General features: G+C 41.5%; 2 protein-coding genes and 1 long non-coding RNA gene across 10 annotated transcripts in view; 2 read left to right on the top strand and 1 right to left on the bottom strand.

The window, feature by feature from the left end:
* Positions 1-13,815, top strand: part of LOC124955225 (rhombotin-1-like) — a 64,299-nt gene extending 50,484 nt beyond the window's left edge. For 5 of the 6 annotated variants that reach the window (XM_047509368.1, XM_047509367.1, XM_047509370.1 and 2 more), the window contains 4 exons: positions 4,608-4,719; positions 5,893-6,156; positions 10,865-11,099; positions 11,302-13,815. In XM_047509368.1, the coding sequence (XP_047365324.1) occupies positions 4,631-4,719; positions 5,893-6,156; positions 10,865-11,099; positions 11,302-11,463 (750 nt within the window). In that variant the 5' untranslated portion in view covers positions 4,608-4,630 and the 3' untranslated portion in view covers positions 11,464-13,815. The remainder of the gene's footprint in view (positions 1-4,607; positions 4,720-5,892; positions 6,157-10,864; positions 11,100-11,301) is intronic. The other variant, XR_007102800.1, reaches the window with a different exon arrangement.
* Positions 1-17,500, bottom strand: part of LOC124955227 — a 184,765-nt gene that overhangs the window by 49,926 nt on the left and 117,339 nt on the right. Inside the window, exon 4 of one of the 3 annotated variants that reach the window (XR_007102803.1) lies at positions 10,534-11,122. The exons of the other annotated variants lie outside the window; for them this stretch is intronic. This is a non-coding gene — a long non-coding RNA (uncharacterized LOC124955227). Of the gene's footprint in view, positions 1-10,533; positions 11,123-17,500 lie in introns of those variants that run through there. 3 annotated transcript variants of the gene reach the window in all.
* Positions 14,963-17,500, top strand: part of LOC124955224 — a 3,509-nt gene continuing 971 nt past the window's right edge. The window contains exons 1-3 of the mRNA XM_047509364.1: positions 14,963-17,050; positions 17,140-17,265; positions 17,336-17,500. The exon at positions 17,336-17,500 is cut by the window's right edge and continues 22 nt beyond it. Coding sequence (XP_047365320.1) covers positions 16,947-17,050; positions 17,140-17,265; positions 17,336-17,500 — 395 coding nt within the window. The 5' untranslated portion in view covers positions 14,963-16,946. The remainder of the gene's footprint in view (positions 17,051-17,139; positions 17,266-17,335) is intronic.

Raw genomic sequence — 17,500 nt, forward strand, 5'->3', positions numbered from 1 at the left:
ATATATATATATAGAGAGAGAGAGAGAGAGATATAGATATAAGACTGTCGCAATTTCGTTATCGAGGAGAGTTAATTGCGGGACAGGTTTCGCGTTTCTTGATGATCTCGCTAGTTTTTTCCTGTCTTCTTCTTGGGAAAAGAAAAAAAGAAAATTTCGCAAAGAAAATGTCTTACACGCGACATTAACGAATAGAGAGGAGGGTCTAATTAAAACGAACGAAGTTTATAGAATATCAGAAATTACGTGAATTATAATCGACGGATCGTACCGTATCTATTGATTTCTGAATCCGTATTCTTCTCCTGAATACCTATATTTTCGAAAGCCCTTCTGGTAGTTAGCGAACTGGCCGCCTCAATTAGCGGAACTTGCAGGTACGTTACCGAGGTCCAATTAGTCATAGCTTGTAAACTGCTCCACGCTTACTCGAGTGAAACTAATAACTTTTCGACCGCAAGGTATACACGCTGATATTCCCCTTTTCATCCCCCTCTACCGACCATAGAAACTGCATACATTTGTAAGTAACGTTGGCGGTACGCTTTATAACTAGAGCTTTCTTGGTTCTCCTACGTAAAGCTTCATCGCGTGCACTCTCATTCCGATTGGAACGGGACAGATGTTAGACGATATATCTATAGTTTCCATGTTTCGATAAATATCGGATTCTCAAGGACGAATTAACTTTCGAAGAACATAACGTAATTAAATAACGATCGATCATAAATGAGTATATTTAAAAAGAAATAAGAAATGGAAATTATTAATCGAAAAGAATAGATCGTTAATTTCCGGATGAGAAATTCCAAAGGACCCTCTCGTGGCCGCTGATAGTTACAGGCCTGGTCTCAATTAGTAGAACTTACGTCGCCGGGGTCCAATTAGACGTAGGCTAGAAGCTACACCCTGTTTGCTCGAGTTTGCCCGTACCTGTGCTCCGACGACGACGACGACGACGACGACGACGACGACGACGACGACGACGATGCGGCCTCGTCGGATGGGGTTGCTGCCCGTCCTACAGCACCCGTTGCTTGCTGTCTTTTTCCTCCGCTAATGACTAATTAGCAGCCTCTCCACTTCATAGTATAATGACACGGGAGGCAGTCTCGAGTCGTCGGCTGGGATCATTATTAAACCCCGAAATTGCAATGGTGCTCGCTGTTTCAGCACCTATGTATCTCTCTCATATACGACATTTCGATTATTTCATCGTCTTACCAACGAAAGATTTCGATCGTCGAATTAAATGTTTTTTTTTTATTTCTTTTTATTTTTTTTATTACTCGAAAGAAAAGATATTATATTCCTTTCTCTTTTTATAGATACATATACATTCTTTCTTTTGAAATCTCTACGGGTACTTGGACCTGGCACTACTGGTAGTATCCTAGATATCCGACTGCGAACCCTTCTTCGTTTTATCCCCTCGTCCGGTCCACCCTCGATTTCCGAGTGGAAAAGGTAACGCCCGCGAGAATGCTTGAAAAAAATGTCCATGAAATTGAAAACCGTAGAGTGCATTTCAGTATACGCGTGTTGGAGGGTGGGATATACTAACTTCTCTCTCTCTCTCTCTCTCTCTCTCTCTCTCTCTCTCTCTCTCTCTCTCTCTCTTCTATTTCTCTCGATAGAAATATTATACGTGGGACCTCGTCCACTTGCACGAGACTTACAACGAGTATGAGAGAGAGAGAGAGAGAGAGAAAGAGGGAGAGAGAGAGAGAGATTCCGTCAAACCCTCTTTTTGTCTTTTTCCTTCTCTCTCTCTCTCTCTCTCTCTCTCTCTCTCTCTCTCTCTCTCTCTCCTTTCTCTGCAGTCGCGTATTACTTCGGATTCCACTCTATCTCGGTCTTCTTCTTCTTCTCCCTTTCTTCCTTTCTCCTCCGTCTCCCCTCTCACTCTCTTCTTTTACATTTATTTATTTCCTAAATGTCCGACCCCGCCGGCTACTTTATATTTGACATTTTTATTAAACCACCCGCCAGCCCTGTCCGGCTGGACAGGATATCTCGCGACGGATAGTCCAGAGTTTTGGCCGAGTGGCGAATGGGAAGGTAAGGGTAGTTGTGGAAGAGGAAAAAGAGGGGGTGGCTATAGGTGCTCCCATATTGCTGTTAGGGCAGTTTCGTAATCTCAGAAGGGTGCCTCTCCTCTCTTATATTGACCGAATAAAAAGTCCTATACGTTGCCGATCGGATATCGTACTTTTCCCACTATCCAGGACTTTCATGGTGTATTGTTTCGAATTTCCTCTCGTTTCTTTTTATTACTTCGAACGATTTTAGTTACATAGAACTTTATCTATCGATCTCGGTGTTACAGCTTTCGTTGCAATTAATACTTATTCTACACCGATGGTAAAAACAACGGTAAGCGATACGATATTGTTGTAGCTAAAGTTGATTAGCCATTCGGGGGAAAGGGATTCAAAGGGCCGATAGGAATCGAAAGGGAAAAGGATGAGGAAAAATTCAATGTTAGTGACGCGTAATGAAACGTGCGCGAAGCCGAGACGAGGAGAAGAGGGAGAAGATGGATAAGAGGAAGGGAGAAAAAGGAGGAGGAGGGAAATGGTCGAACAGGAATGTAGTCGATACGCGGCAATGCTACAATATCGAGTTGTTGAACGGCCACGGCCACGTAGGTGTACGCTTACCACGGATCAGGATATTGCGGTCTCGACCGTATTTATCATTCGAACCGACTATCTCTCTCTCTCTCTCTCTCTCTCTCTCTCCCTCTCTCTCTCTCTTTCTCTATTTCATCTTCCTCGCAACTCAATCCATTCGCGAGAATGTCTTTTGTGGATTTCGTGTATTCGCGGAGATGTACGCAAGGATTATAGATGTATGTAACTATGCGTCGCAACGTCTGTTATTTGTGTCTCGCGAGCTCTCAAGTTTATACTGGTCCGTGACGCGCTGAAAGATTAAATTACAGACCGGTTCGCGTATCCAATTTGTGCGATTTAATCGCCTCGAGTCCAGCATCCACGTTGCTTCTTTATTTTCCCCTTGATTTTAGTCTGCTTTTTCTTTTAACGATCGACAAATCTACTTAGGTATATATATATATATGTATCCGTAGATAGGGAAACTTTATTGGACTTTACGAACTATTTTTCATAGTTGTTGGAGTAGATCCAACTGATTGTGGTGATTGGTTGAGTAAAGAAAAGGAAAGATAAAAAGGATAAAATGAAGATAAAAGAAAAATGCAAGAGACAGGTGGAGGAAAAGCAACACGCTTCGTTTTGACGAATCGCGAGGCGCCTAGCAGATATCTCGTCGAGTCGGAGCCTCGGTGGTGAGGCTATGAGAAGAGAGGAAAAGGTTGGGAGAAGGGGTGATCGTAGAGAGAGAGAGAGAGAGAGAGAGAGAGAAGTAAGCACGCGGGGGTGCATGATGGAGGAACGATGTTTTTTTCCTCCGCGGCTCCTCTTTAATTTGCCCTCCAATTAACGGACGGGGTCCTATTTGAAAAATACCTGCCACGAGGGCTGGCAATTATACTTCTTCCTTTTTTTGCGCCACGAGCGCGTTATTAGCGCTATCCGTTCTCTCTCTCTCTCTCTCTCCCTTCAAGCCACGATCGCTCTCTCTTCGTCTCTCCTCGTTCTTTCTCCTTCTTTCTTCTTCGTTTGGCGCGCATGTGTAGGCGCGCGCATGCTGCTCTCTATCTCTCTCTTTCTTTCACTCTTTCCATAGATCTCTATGCAATTGTATGTACTTTACTTGTACGCGTGTCTTCATGTATGTGTACATGCAAAAGAGAGAGAAAGAGAGAAGGATAGAACGAAGTATACACACGTATATACGACGGTAACGTGAACGAGGAAGATAGAGAACGAGAGAGAGAGAGAGAGAGAGAGAGAGAGAAAGAGAGAGAGAGAGAGAGTAGCGTTTATAACTCGTGCCCGGGTCTCCCAGCTTTGAGAAGGCCAATTAGCAGCATAAAGCTGCAGCTTGGCCCCGGGGCCGAGGATGTTTGTATGTAATAATGGATTGTTACTCAAAGTATCCGGCTAATTAATTAAGCCCCGCGCCTCACCGTGTACCCTTTCCCCATTCCACTCTCGGGAATCCTTCCTCTGGCGTCGCGCACGCCATTCCCTCCTACCCCACAACCCGCTCCTCCCCCATTCTCCCCTCTCTACCCCCGTTCACTCGAATCTCCTTCATTCCTCCCGAGGTTCGCCGCGCGCGCACCTCTCAACAGTCCACCACCCGCTAAACCACCCTCTCGCGCTATCCACCCGCCGAATCGCTTCGGCGGTACAGACGTGTGCTCACGCTTCAACAAATGTGTTCGTTCAAATCGCACTCGAATCGCACTTCTCGTAATCTAATGCTTTGCCGGTTAGGGCAGATAAAATAGGAAATTAGTGTATGCGCGTTGTATTGTAAAAAAAAAAAAGGAAAAGTATATATTTATATATATATGTCGAAACGATGATTGATCCCTGCGTTCATCCGAACTATCGTAGTAAAGGAAAGGAAAGAAAGACGATTTTTGTCTCGAGTTCTCAGATCTTTACGATTACAAAGAAAGAGAAAAATTAATCATATATTTTAAGGATCCTCCCTGGTTCATGTTGCAGGAGGCGTTATAGCTGGGATCAGGATGACTATGGACGTGAGTAAGTCGGAAACGAATAAAAACGGTTCGACGCAGCAGGAATGCGCCGGTTGTGGGAAAACCATCACGGAAAGGTGGGTCAGGCAAATGGAGTTTCGACTTGAAAACACGATTTTTCGATCGTTCCCCTTCTCCTCTACCTCCTCCTCCTCCTATCCCCTCCCATTCTCCCTCTCCGCCTCCACCCCATCAGCTGCAGCCGTATCCATTATTTCGTGCTCTCCACTTTCGATCGTGGCTATTAGCGTTTTTAACGAGAAGCATTCGAGGCACATCGCTCCTAGCGCTCGACTTTTTTATTTCGATCGGTTATCCAGTATCCGCTCTGAAAGCCTCCAATCAGAGCCACCGCGTTTGTTTCGATTTAACTGACCGACGGGAAAATTTCGAATTGTTCTAAACTGTCGGATATACGTGCTGAGAATTTTATGTATATATATATATATATATATATATATATATATATATATGCATACACATATATCTATATCTATGTGTAGATTAAAAAAAAAAAAAAAAAAAAAAAAAAAAGCAAATGGAAGGAAAAAGTATACCTATGTATCCGAGCAATTTTTTTGCACACATGGATAACGAGCACACAATACACATTCTTATTAACCCATTGGTAGCGATCGGGAGTGAAATTGTTCGTGCAGCACCGAGATAGTGAGCGAAACAAATATGAATTCGAATCCGCATGTATTTAACTCTTTGATGCGAAGCGTAGATCAATAAACGATCATCTCAGTTGCGTTTCTACCTCGCAGTAGTCGTTTTATTCGCGCAACTCCACCGCGTAGTTGCTTCATTAGTATCCCGACCTTTTTAAAAATCAACACATATCGACTACTAACAATTCGTTCTCTCTCTCTCTCTCCCTCTCTCTCTCTCTCTCTCTCTCTCTCTCTCTCTCTGTCTCTCTCTCTGTTTCTCTTCATTCCGCGATTTAATTGCATAGAATTAATGGGTAGCGTTAATTAATTCTGAATCGTTCGTCTTTTGAATTTTTTACGTGAGCGACGAACGGTCGATCGATCGATCTCGATCGATTTGTCAAGTAAACGCGTTTTGAATGATAGCCGAGAATAAGCGTTGCTTTTAAAATTTCGTTTAATTTATCGAATTATTCGGACGAATATATTTTCCAACCATCGGCGAAGTTGAAATAAGAAGGCTATATAGGGCTAGCTGATATGTGTCTTAAAGCGAACGGTCGGTAAGAAGAGAAACTACGGTCGGTTTTACAGGTATCTTCTAAAAGCCCTGGACCTTTACTGGCACGAGGACTGTCTCAAGTGCGCATGCTGCGACTGTAGGTTAGGCGAGGTCGGTTCTACGCTCTATACGAAGGCCAACCTTATCCTCTGCAAGAGGGACTACCTCAGGCTCTTCGGGAATACAGGATATTGCGCAGCCTGCAACAAGTCTATACCGGCCTTCGAAATGGTCATGCGAGCCAGGACGAACGTCTATCATCTCGATTGTTTCGCCTGTCAACAGTGTACGCACCGGTAAGTAATATTCTACATGTTCCAACGGTACATATATATATATATATATATATATATACACATACATATGTATGTATATATATATATATATATATCTTGAATTTTGAATTATGAATGCGCGATGCAAGTTTCAAAGATAATTACAATACCCGAAGTAAGGTACTAGCTTTACTCGAGGAAAGCCAGAGAAGACGAGGTATGAGTTGAACGAGACAGAAGTCGACTCGGGGGATTGCTTTACAGGCCAGCTGGGAAATCACCCTTTGCTCTAACCCTCCTCCCTTTCTCCTCCGTCCTCGTACCTCGCGCTATATTCGTATTCCACTTTTCATTTTATTTGGTCATCTCTCTTTCTCTCTTAACTCTTTTTCCCTCTTTCATATTCTTCTTCACTTTCGAAAAGGCAATGAAGAACAAAAAGATTCACGCTTTATCGTTCACGCCGCAATAGAAATTTCGTTTGGAGATTATTGAAGGCAACGATTTCATCGGGCATAAAGCCACGATAAATTTTCGTTCTACTATGTAGAAACTTGCTCTCGTGGTTTCTGTGGTGTGCCATAGTAAGAGAAGAATCGCGTTGCGGGGACGAACGTAAAATAGCGAAACTACAAAGCTGGTAACGCGCAACAATGTGAGCTGGCTTATTGACGGCTCGTTGGAATTGAGGAAGCGAGATACGCCGGGGATGAAGGGGGAGGGCAGGGGAATGAGGAAGGAATGGAGGGTAGGAACGAGAGGAGAGGGTTGCCATTGGTCAGGAGCGAGCGAAGCGTGCTGTCGGCGCTGTTTCGAAGAAGGGAGCTAGTGGTGGAGGAGGAGGAGGAGGAGGAGGGAAGTGAACGGAGAGAAAGAGACAGAACGGAGGAGGAAGGGTTGTAGTTTCAAGCCAATAGTAATGGCTCGGCCAGGCGTGCGACAAACGTTGTACAGCTTCTCAAACAATGCGAACAAAAGAGCATCAATTTTACGTTTTTATCGTCCGGCATTGTCTATCTTTGACAATACCCTCGTCGGCAGGGCTATTCTCTGTCGGCTTCCAGGCCTCTTTTCGACGATGCGACACGATGATAACTTAACCGTCTTCGACGGGCACCCGCCAGAAACAACTATACCCATTGGCACGTCCGACTTTTCTCCTTAATACCTTCTAAGGATTCTAACAATTATTCCATGCAAATATCTAAGTTAGATCCTTTATAAGATATCTGATAAGTATATATATCTACGATTTTATTCTTGTTTTGTATTCTTTAGGATTTAGGGCCATTCGAAGAAGGCAATAAACATTTTCCGTGCCAGGAAATGATGACATCCAATTATTTTTCTAGCGCAATGTCAGAGAGCTTCTACCGCGGCAAACTCGAATAAGGCAATTATATGCGCATGAAGGCGGCGGCGGCGGCGGCGGCGGCGGCGGCGGTGGCGGTGGCAGCAGCAATGGCTGTGTGTCGCGTAACACGACGACTTAGAGCTTGCAATTAAACAGCAACAATTACGCGCGGGGTAACTTTAGACTGTAATAACACAGAATAAAGGGTTGCCACCGGCAGTGACTATGTTGCCACCCTCCTAGACAGAGGGATGATTTACCGATCCAATTAGCTACATCTCTCTCTCCCTCTCTCTCTTCATCGTTGTCTCTCTTTCTCGCGCACTCGTTTACTCGCAGCACTCAACCATTCCGCATTCTTGTTCCGTCGCACCTGCCTACTACAGATGATCGATGTGAATGACAAAATTGATATCGATTAGTATCCCGTTTTTTATGGTCTTACTTTTGTATTCTTTTTGTCGGTATCGAATCGTATACAGACGGTAAAAACAAATCCTTGGACTTCTTTCGATCAGAATAGATGATATTTTTTCAAGCGCTAAGTAAGCTTACCAAGAAACTCGTCGTGTACTGTTTCTCGATTCAGCAGAAACTATTTCAGAGACATTCGAGAAACACCAGCTACATTTTAGCTATTTCGCATTCGTCGAAGAACCATAGATATTACTCTTGGAGGACTATGGGCAGGCATGCTGGCACCACTGGGGTCGGCAGTAAAGCGGTCCTAATGGGGTCACACATTGGCACCGACTATCGCATTTATTTATTCAAACTGCAGTACACTCTTTGTCTTTTCCTTTCTTTTCTATCTGTTTTTTCTTTTTTTTTTTTTTTCTTTTCCACTTATACACAGTTCTCTTCTCTTTCTACATCTCCAATAGCAACGTCTCTATTTCCCTTTTCTACGTAGTAACTCGGTCTATGGACGACTCTCTCGGTTGGTGTTTCGCAAAGCCCGGTGACCCTCGTTAAAGATTCAGCCAAGTTATCCGAGTACACCCAGATTGAAATTTTCCATGCAAACTCGAGAGCGAGACGACGTTCCACCACTCCCTCTCTCTACTCCCTACCACCATCCTCTTTTTTTCTCTTGTGATTTTAACTTCTCCCTCATTCTTCCGCCCACCTCCCTCTCTCCATCCCTCTCACTCTCTCTCTCTCTCTCCTTCTCAGCACTGTACACTCTTACATCCTTTAGGAAGCAACTCTCGTTCATGCTAGCGACCGATTAATATTTCAAACTCTCTTGCACTTGCGTTACTATACCGTGCGTCCACCTATAGTTTCTTACTCTTATAAGAAAGCTTTAGAAAATGGAAAGGTTTACGTTTCGATTAGAGAAAACCTTTTCTACGATCTTTCCCGGTCGAATATTTCTGTTAATAAGACATTCTTATGAGGGACGACGCCTTTCGAAGCCCGACATTTGATAAAGGAATCTCTTCCAACGGTAACGCGATTAAACGATTGACCTATTAGAAAAATCGTATCAAGCTTTAAAACGTCTATCTAATTAGTTCGTTCGCTCGAATGAAAATCGCGTTAGTCACACGACAGAGAAACAGAGAGAGAGAGAGAGAGAGGGAGAGAGAGGGAGAGAGAGAGAGAAAGAGAGAAAGAGAGAAAGATAAACTCGCATTTGGTATCATCGTGAACGTGCACGGGAAACGTTTCCGCGAGAATTAAAGGATAGCCTTTCGCGCGGTGGCATTATTCGCGAGAGAGCATAATAATGGAAAATCCAACGCAATGAGTGTGCTCGTACTGCTGTGCGATAATTCCAATGACTGCGCAGTTATGATAATATCTCTATCTCTAGTCCAGACGAGCGTACCAAAAAGGCTTTGAAAACACTTCCGCGTTCGAGCGTAGTTATATATTTAATTTGTGTCAAATAAAGAAACATTAAAAGAAAAAAAAAAAAAAAAAAAGAAATTGTTTCAATCGAGTTTCCATCATGGGCACGCGAAGGAACAAAGCGTTAACTTAGTCTTAAAGTAAGACCGATGATAATGCCGATAATACTCAAATAATTTTTCATCTCTTTTTTTCTTTTTTTTTTTCCCCCAAGAAAAGAAGCAAAACACGTTCAAATTGCAACATTGTCGACTACTCGGCGGCGTCATTTAGCACAGACGTGTCAATCGTATAATTTGCGAGGGAGGAAAAGAGAGACGAGAGAGAGAGAGAGAGAGAGGGATAAAAGGTGGTGGGAATATGGGAAGAGGAGGAGGAGGAGGAGGAGGAGGTATGGCCAGCTTGAAAACGAGGGAAAGCTGGTATAAGCTACGGTAGAGCAGCGAGGCCGCGTGCACGATGGGCGCTAATTCTATTTGCCGTGCGATTACGAGAGTATCTACCACGAGCCAGACTCGGCGCGCTCTCGTATTTCGCTCTCGTATTTCCTGCCGGGATCAAAGCGGATACGACACCGCTCGCGGACAGAGAAGGCCGATAATAATTATTTGTCCGGCACGTCGCGATGCGCTCGTTATCGACCGATGTCGTCCTTTTTCCCTACTCCTCCTACTCTCCTACTCCTCATTCTCCTCTTCCTACTACCACTAGTGCTATTACTACTGCTTCTCCCTTCCACCCTTCCTCCCCTCTTCCTACTATCGATCTATCTCTCTTTCTCCTCCCTCTACCACTCTATCCCTCTCCAAAAAAAAAAAAAAATATATATATATATGTATGGACGAAGATGGAAATACGAGAGACAGATACATCGCGCGAGATAATTCTGCGACTGTCAATCGGTACAAATTTCCAAGCGTCCATCAAACTTTTCGCGTTTTGACGTTCGACCATTTTCGGATTAAAAAAAAAAAAAAAAAAAAAAAAGAAGGAAAGAATAAAAAAGAAAGAAAAAAAAATCGACAAAAAAAAGGAAAAAAATATTCCTTCCCCTTCTACTATGACCGGGGTCAATTAAGTTTCCTCAGAAATTGCGTTCGATAAATATTCTCTATAAATTCTAATATATATTCGTTGATTTTTTGATAAACTGTCTCTCTCTCTCTCTCTCTCTCTCTCTCTCTCTCTCTCTCTCTCTCTTTCTCCCCCTTTTTCTCTTTCTTTCTTTATCCTTCCAGCTTCCTTCGCGTACCCTACTACCTTAACCAAAGCTAGAGCATCAACAGGTGTTTCTTCCTTGTTAGCATATTTACTCTTTATGATTTCTTTCCTTTTCATGGGGATTTTTCTTCTTATAAATACATTTTCATAAATTTCTCATAATCGTTTGATCGATTAATTCTCGATAAAAGATCTTAGGCGATCGTGAACGATCTATCGGAATATAATAGATTTAATTTATCACACATTTTGTTGTAAAAAGATGGACAAGGGTTGTTTCATTTATGATTGCAGGTTTTGCGTCGGCGATCGGTTTTACCTGTGCGAGAATAAAATCCTTTGCGAGTATGATTACGAAGCGAGGTTCGCCAATATGGCGCCGCAGTCGCCAGCATCCCTCGCCTATATAAAAAGGCAACTACCACCAACGGCGACGCCACCTGGACAGAACGTTCATCCTGGTCACAATCCTCTTCAGGGACACCAGGGCATAGGACAGATGGTTGGCCCTCATAATCACGCGACGAACGTAAGTCTTTTATCAACGACGAGCTGAAATTTTCGAGAAAGAAATATATTTAATTTATCGAAAAAGTTTTATTGATTCGTTTAAAGAAGATTTATTTTAAAACTGAACAAATTTATTTAAGAATCGAATTAACCACGAAAGAAGTAAATGATATTAGGATATCGGAGAGCGTTCAGCGAACGATTACGTTTTCTGACTTCAGGGTCAGATGTCAGGTGGAGGAGGGCCTACGGTAAATGGAACGGCCATAGGCGTTGGTGGGCCTCGTGCACCCGGTGACATGAATAACAACGGCCTATCTGGGCCAGGCGGTTTGGGCTCGGTGAAACCATTGCCGATGACGATGCAGGCACCGACGAGCTGAGACGAGGCCTTGCCACCCCTGAAGAAGCTCAGATGTCTCAGCGGTTATTAATCGGCCGAGAAATCGTGTCGAGTGTTGCGCGGCTAAACTTCGTTGGCTAAAACTTCCGTCACTTGAAACGGCGAAAAATATCTAAACCGGACGGAGGAATGATTTTTCTTTTGTCACGTAAAGGAACTCGACGACAAAAAAAAAACAAAAGAGCGAGAGAGAGAGAGGGAGAGAAAGAGGGAGAAAATAGAAGTGTGACAATGACGATGACAAAGTTGATTCTTGAGAATCACATTGTAAATTAACACGGTGCTCGTGGTACACCATAAACGGACAGTCTGTGTAAGATATGTTTCTAATGATAAGTAAAGAAAAAAAGATGAAGAAGGAATGAGTGATATGTGCGAAAGAAAGAGAGAGAGAGAGAGAGAGAGAGAGAGAGAGAGAGAATGATGGAGTCGATCTGTAAATATCCTCACTAATATATCGACTCCACGAATGGACGCCTGAGGTTATACGAGTATACGTCTAACGATTAAGATCTTTCTATGATTATTATTACTTCGTTAAACCGGTTAACGTAATTCGCTCTCGTTGTTTTTTAATCCTTCCAATTAGCCGATTGTTCGAGCGAGAAAGAGACGGCGACATCGAGATAGAGGGATGATAATAAAGAAGAGGGGGAGAGGACGGAAGAAGAAGAAAAAGAAGAAGAAGAAAAAGAAGAAAGAGGAAGAGTACAGAAGCAAAGAAAGTCAAACGATTCCTGTGTTCTTTTTCATCCTCTCACATTTCCTTCTTATTATTATTATTATTGCTATTCTTCTTCTTCTTCTTCTTCTTCTTCTTCTTCTTCTTCCTTTTTAATTCTCGTTGAATAAATTTAGGAAATCTTGCCATTTTTATTACGAGGACTTTCTCATGTTCTCGACGTTTCTTAATTTTTATTTTCTTCTTTCTTTGTTTTTTACTTTTCATTTTTTATTCTTTTTTTTTCCCTCCCCTCACAGAGAACGGCACGAAAAGTATTATAATTGATAATGCCTTTTTTTTGTTTTCAAGTGAATTCACGAACTCGAGTTCCATACAGCCGATACCAAAGATTAACGATGTATGATTAATTAACGAAAGAAAAACAAAAGAAAAAAAAAAAAAAACAAGAAAAAAGGAAGCGGAAACGAGTCGCACGGATTTTTCGTATATTCCCGTGTATTTAATTTTTTCTTTCCTTTTCTTTTTTTTTCCTCTGTTAATCTCCGGTCGAAGCTTTAAATTTTCAAACCAAAGACGGAGAAAGAAATGAAGACAAAGGAGATAAGAGAGAGAGAGAGAGAGAGAGAGAGAGAGAGAGAGCAGTATGCATCCACGCCAAAGGATTATGGATAAGAAAAGGAATCCGATTTTAATGGTGATGATCGAGGAGGATCGACGCGCTCGTACCTGTAAATATACTGCATATAATTGAAGAAGCAAAGTGTGACAATATTATTATTTCCTTTTTGTTTTTATTAAAAAAAAAAAAACAAAAAAAAAACAAAAAAAAAACAAAAAAAAAAGAAAAAAGGAAAAGAAAGAAAGGAAAACAAAATGAATCATCATCTCGAACGATGACAGATCGAAAGATGAAGATCGAGCAAATCGCAAATCCGTCGATCGACATTATCGGAAAAGAGAGTTAGGTAACAGATAGAAAAAGAAAGGAAAAAAGAAAAAAAAAAAAAAAGAAAAAAGGAAGAAACAATTGCTCGAGAGAGGCCGCGTATCGATGAAGTACAAAAGAAAGATACGAGAGAATATGTTCTCACAGAGTAAGCACCGCGAAATAAACGAAACGCGCACTTCTTACCGTCGTCGTACTCGTAGATTAGAAGCAACAAATACAAAAAAAAAAAAAAAAAAAAAGAAAAAAAAGAAAAAAAATAAATAAATAAAACGAAAAAAAAAAAACAAAAAAGCAACAACAACAAGAACAACAAAAAACAACAACACGAGAAAATAACAATGAACACTCGAAAGAAAGAAAATAAACTTTATCCTCCCTCCTCCTCTATTCCTCCATTTTCTCTCCCAAATAATCCCAAGGCTATTTCGAAAATCTTTCTAAAAACAACACAAATCGCTGACCTTCCAAACCACGTGTCCTTCCACGTTCCTATATTTCGTCCCTTCCTTCTTACACTCGACAACGTCTCTCACCATCACCACCACCACCACCACCACCAACCACCAGCAAGCGCAAGAACGTTTTTGTTATTCATCTGTATATAATATCGTTTACTAGCGCATTACCGATATATTTACGATCGGCTCTGTAGGGGCTCCCATTACTACCGAGGAAATATAACATTCTTATAAATACAATCTGATACATTCGAGGAGCATTTTTATTTCACTTCCAGAACATTAGAGAGCTACGTAGAGAGAGAGAGAGAGAGAGAGAGAGAGAGAGAGAGAGAAAGAGCTATCACCAAAGCGAATTTCGTTCCGCCCAGACCACGTATACTACCTATTCTTTCCCCCCCATCTACCAGCCCTCCTACTATTCCATTCGGGCTATTTATGGTCTTTCGAAGAACGCGAGAAGCCAGAGCAGCCCTCCTCGCAATCGAACTACCATCGAAATCGCGAAACGAACGGAAAATACCGAGTGCGGTATTCGAGTTCGGTTTACCTTCTGTACAGGACCGTATTGGTCGTCGCTGAGTTACGACTCGTGGAACGAGAAAGAGAGGTACGGAGGGAAAGGAGAACGAAAGAAAGAAAGGGGAGAAGATTGAGAGAAAGAGAAAGAGAACAAATGCGATTTCCCTAATGCCTTCCAAGACCCACGGAGTCAAACGTTATTATGCTCGGTGAAGACTTTATAATGGGGATACGTTGAAACTTCTTAAAACTACGTGGTGCACGTTGTTTATCCCTTTTTCTCTTTCTTTCCCTCTCTCTTTCGATTATTTCTTTCTTTCTTTTTTTATTATATTCTTTTTTCTTCTTTTTTTCTGGTCTTTTTTTTTTTTGATAATGGAACAATGAACATTTTTGTCAGACACACTCGCTTTGCCGAATGACCTCGATGAGATATTCGATTTATAATACTATTTCATGGTATTTAGACGATATATTGAAAAATATATTTTCAAAAGTATCGCGTACTTCTTTTGAAAAGTATCGCGTACCTACTACGTTATGCATATTAAAACGTGTACGGGTATACCGTTCTCTCGTATCTCTCGGTGAGTTCAGTATTAATTCGATATCTCTCTATCGACCGGTTTCTACACGATATCGTTTGCGATCCCACCTTCTGTTCTCGTTCCCTCCTTCGTACATACGTACGTACATACGTACAACAGTTCGTACGTTCGCTACCAAGGCCGGAAATTAAGCCTTAATCAGGGAGGCGGAATTTTGATGAGATTTTACGCAAACGATAGATTCTTCAGGGATTTACATACATATATTCGTGCGTCGTTACTACACAACACGCATATATATAAATATATACATATATATATATATATATATATATATATATTTTTTTTTTTTTTTTGGTACGTAAGTGCTTGCGTGTGTGCTACCGTAATTTAATGACTTTTAATATAAACACCTTCGTACTTCGGGGATAATGAAAATGCTGATACGAGAAGAAAGGTGGGTATTCTGATATATTTTTTTTTACGCAATTTTCCATCCTCTATATATTGCAAGTTTTCTTATGAACGATCGATATAATTTCAATCAATGACTTTTACGTAATGAATTTTACAATACATCCCCTTCCACCCCCTCCTCGCTATGCATCTTGTCGTTATTTCTCTTAAAAATTGCGAACAATCAAGAAGAAGAGAAAAAATCATTCGATATCTTTCAAAGATCTTTTGTAAAAGGAAACGCTTCAAAAAAATAATTAAAAAGAAAAACGAAAAAAAAAAAAAAAAAAAAAGAAAAGAAAGAACGACGAAAGAAAAGTATTATTCTCGAGATCTAAAACACAATTATGACGAAAGACGTTCGATCGTTTAAACTATTCTCGTACGCGAGTTCGCAAATTAATCGGATTTTCCGCGGTCGACCTTCGAAGACGTTTCTCCCTAACTCTGTGCGTATCGCATTAATCACGCAGAATAGGTAGAGAAGAGGGTGAAAGAGGGAGGAAGAGCTAACAAGAGAAAGACAGAGCTAGAGATAGATAGACAGATAAAGAGAGAGAGAGAGAGAGAGGATGAGGTCCCCTTAAAATAATCTGGTCCCGAAATGAAATCAGCCAAGGCAATTTCCAGCCCCTATACGAGAGGATGCCGTGGCGCGTTATCCAGGCACTCTGACCGCCTGTGGCCCGACGCGATGCAACCGACAAATGACGTTGGTCCAACCCCCTCGCGGCAGCTCACGGAATTAAAGATCCCGAGATAAGGGTGTCATGCTTTGCTATGCATTATGTGTTCGGCAAAAAGCTCGCCCCCGGCTCTACTCCTGTTGTTCAGCCTCTCTTCTTCTCCTTCTTTTTCTCTCTCTCTTTCTCTCTCTCTCTCGCTCTCTCGTCCTCCAGGAAGCTTCCAATTAATCTTTCCCTGCTTTTTCCCAGAAAAAAAAATATCGCCGTACTTGTTCCTTATCCTTTCTCTCTCTCTCTCTCTCTCTCTCTCTCTCTCTCTCTGTTTCCCTTATTGTTTCTCTTCCTATTTCCTCTCTTTCATTTAACGCACGACATACTTTAACCGTTGGTTATCGTAATCGTTTGTTTTTTTTTCGAAAACGATATCGTAATATAGATCGTTGTTCAATGATAGAGAAATTTTTTCCCAAATGACGGCAGGAAGGAAATACCAAGGTACTTCGTTTTCCGAGATTATTGTCTTTTCGAAGAAGAATTACAAATCGTTTCCTTTTCCATGAATGTTTCCTTTCCTTTTTCTCTTTTTTTTACCTTTTCTTCTTCTTCTTCTTCTTCTTTTTCTTCTTCTTAGGAAGGAAATTTCACGAAGCAAGGAGAAGGAACTGATATGGCAATGTACGATGGAAAAGGAAACGCACTTTCTCATAGGGTCTTTGATAAAGACGTATAGAGTGCACAAAGAAAGAAAGAAAGAAAGAAAGAATTTCCTTTGAAATGGCTAGGCGGAGAGTAACTCAGGCAGACAGCGGGGGTGTATAACTCCGGCCGCGTTATGATCTGCACATCCTCTTGTGTTCGGACCGGCTACACCGAACGGAACCTTGCCAACCTTCATATTTCATGTTTTATCGCGCGAAAGTATCGAGAAGAAGAACCGTTCTCTCCTAACTCTGACTCTGACTTTTAGAGAGTCGTCGAGGTTACGACGAAGCTACGGAAAACGAAAGAGTGTCCATCTATTTGACGTTATCAATGTATTCCTTTGTCTTTTCCTTTTTTTTCTTTTTTTTTTTTTTTTTTAAATGGCGTCTTTCTCAAATTGCACGTCACAGTTTTAACCTTCAATTAAATTTCTTGCGTTGGCTCGCACAGGAACGATATGTCGTTGACGCTAATAAAGAAAGAGGATTCGACGTCGAAGAAATATGATCCAAAGATGAAATCAAAATTCGATGCGCTCGCAACGGAATTTCAATATTACGGGTAAATCCATCGATCCTTGGATCTATGTTACTTTTATATTTAATGGGACATAATGGGATTTAATGGATATCTGTCGTTGAAATACACAGAGCGGCTATTAGAAATTTGGCACCGGCTATGTCGTCGGTCGAGGACAAAAATAGGATAATCTCTTGGGTGAATAAACTCTTTGCCGCGGAATATCACGTAGAAATTTTACGTGACAAACGTAACAGGTAATCCTTGATATGTTTTTAAATCCTTTCGATTTTACGCTTTCCTTTCTTTTATTTTTCTTTATACAAGGTATTTGTCATCTTTAACTATAAATATGTTGAATGACAAGTTATCAGGCGTATTCGCCAAGGATCCACCGAGTGGTTCGCTCAAAAACTTGTCTTGCGAGCCGGTAATCAAAGCTCCACCTGCGGAATGGGAATTGGATACAACCTGGAGCGAATATGTTGCATC

The sequence above is a fragment of the Vespa velutina genome, chromosome 17 (assembly GCF_912470025.1).
Source record: "Vespa velutina chromosome 17, iVesVel2.1, whole genome shotgun sequence".
Lineage (NCBI taxonomy): Eukaryota > Metazoa > Arthropoda > Insecta > Hymenoptera > Vespidae > Vespa > Vespa velutina.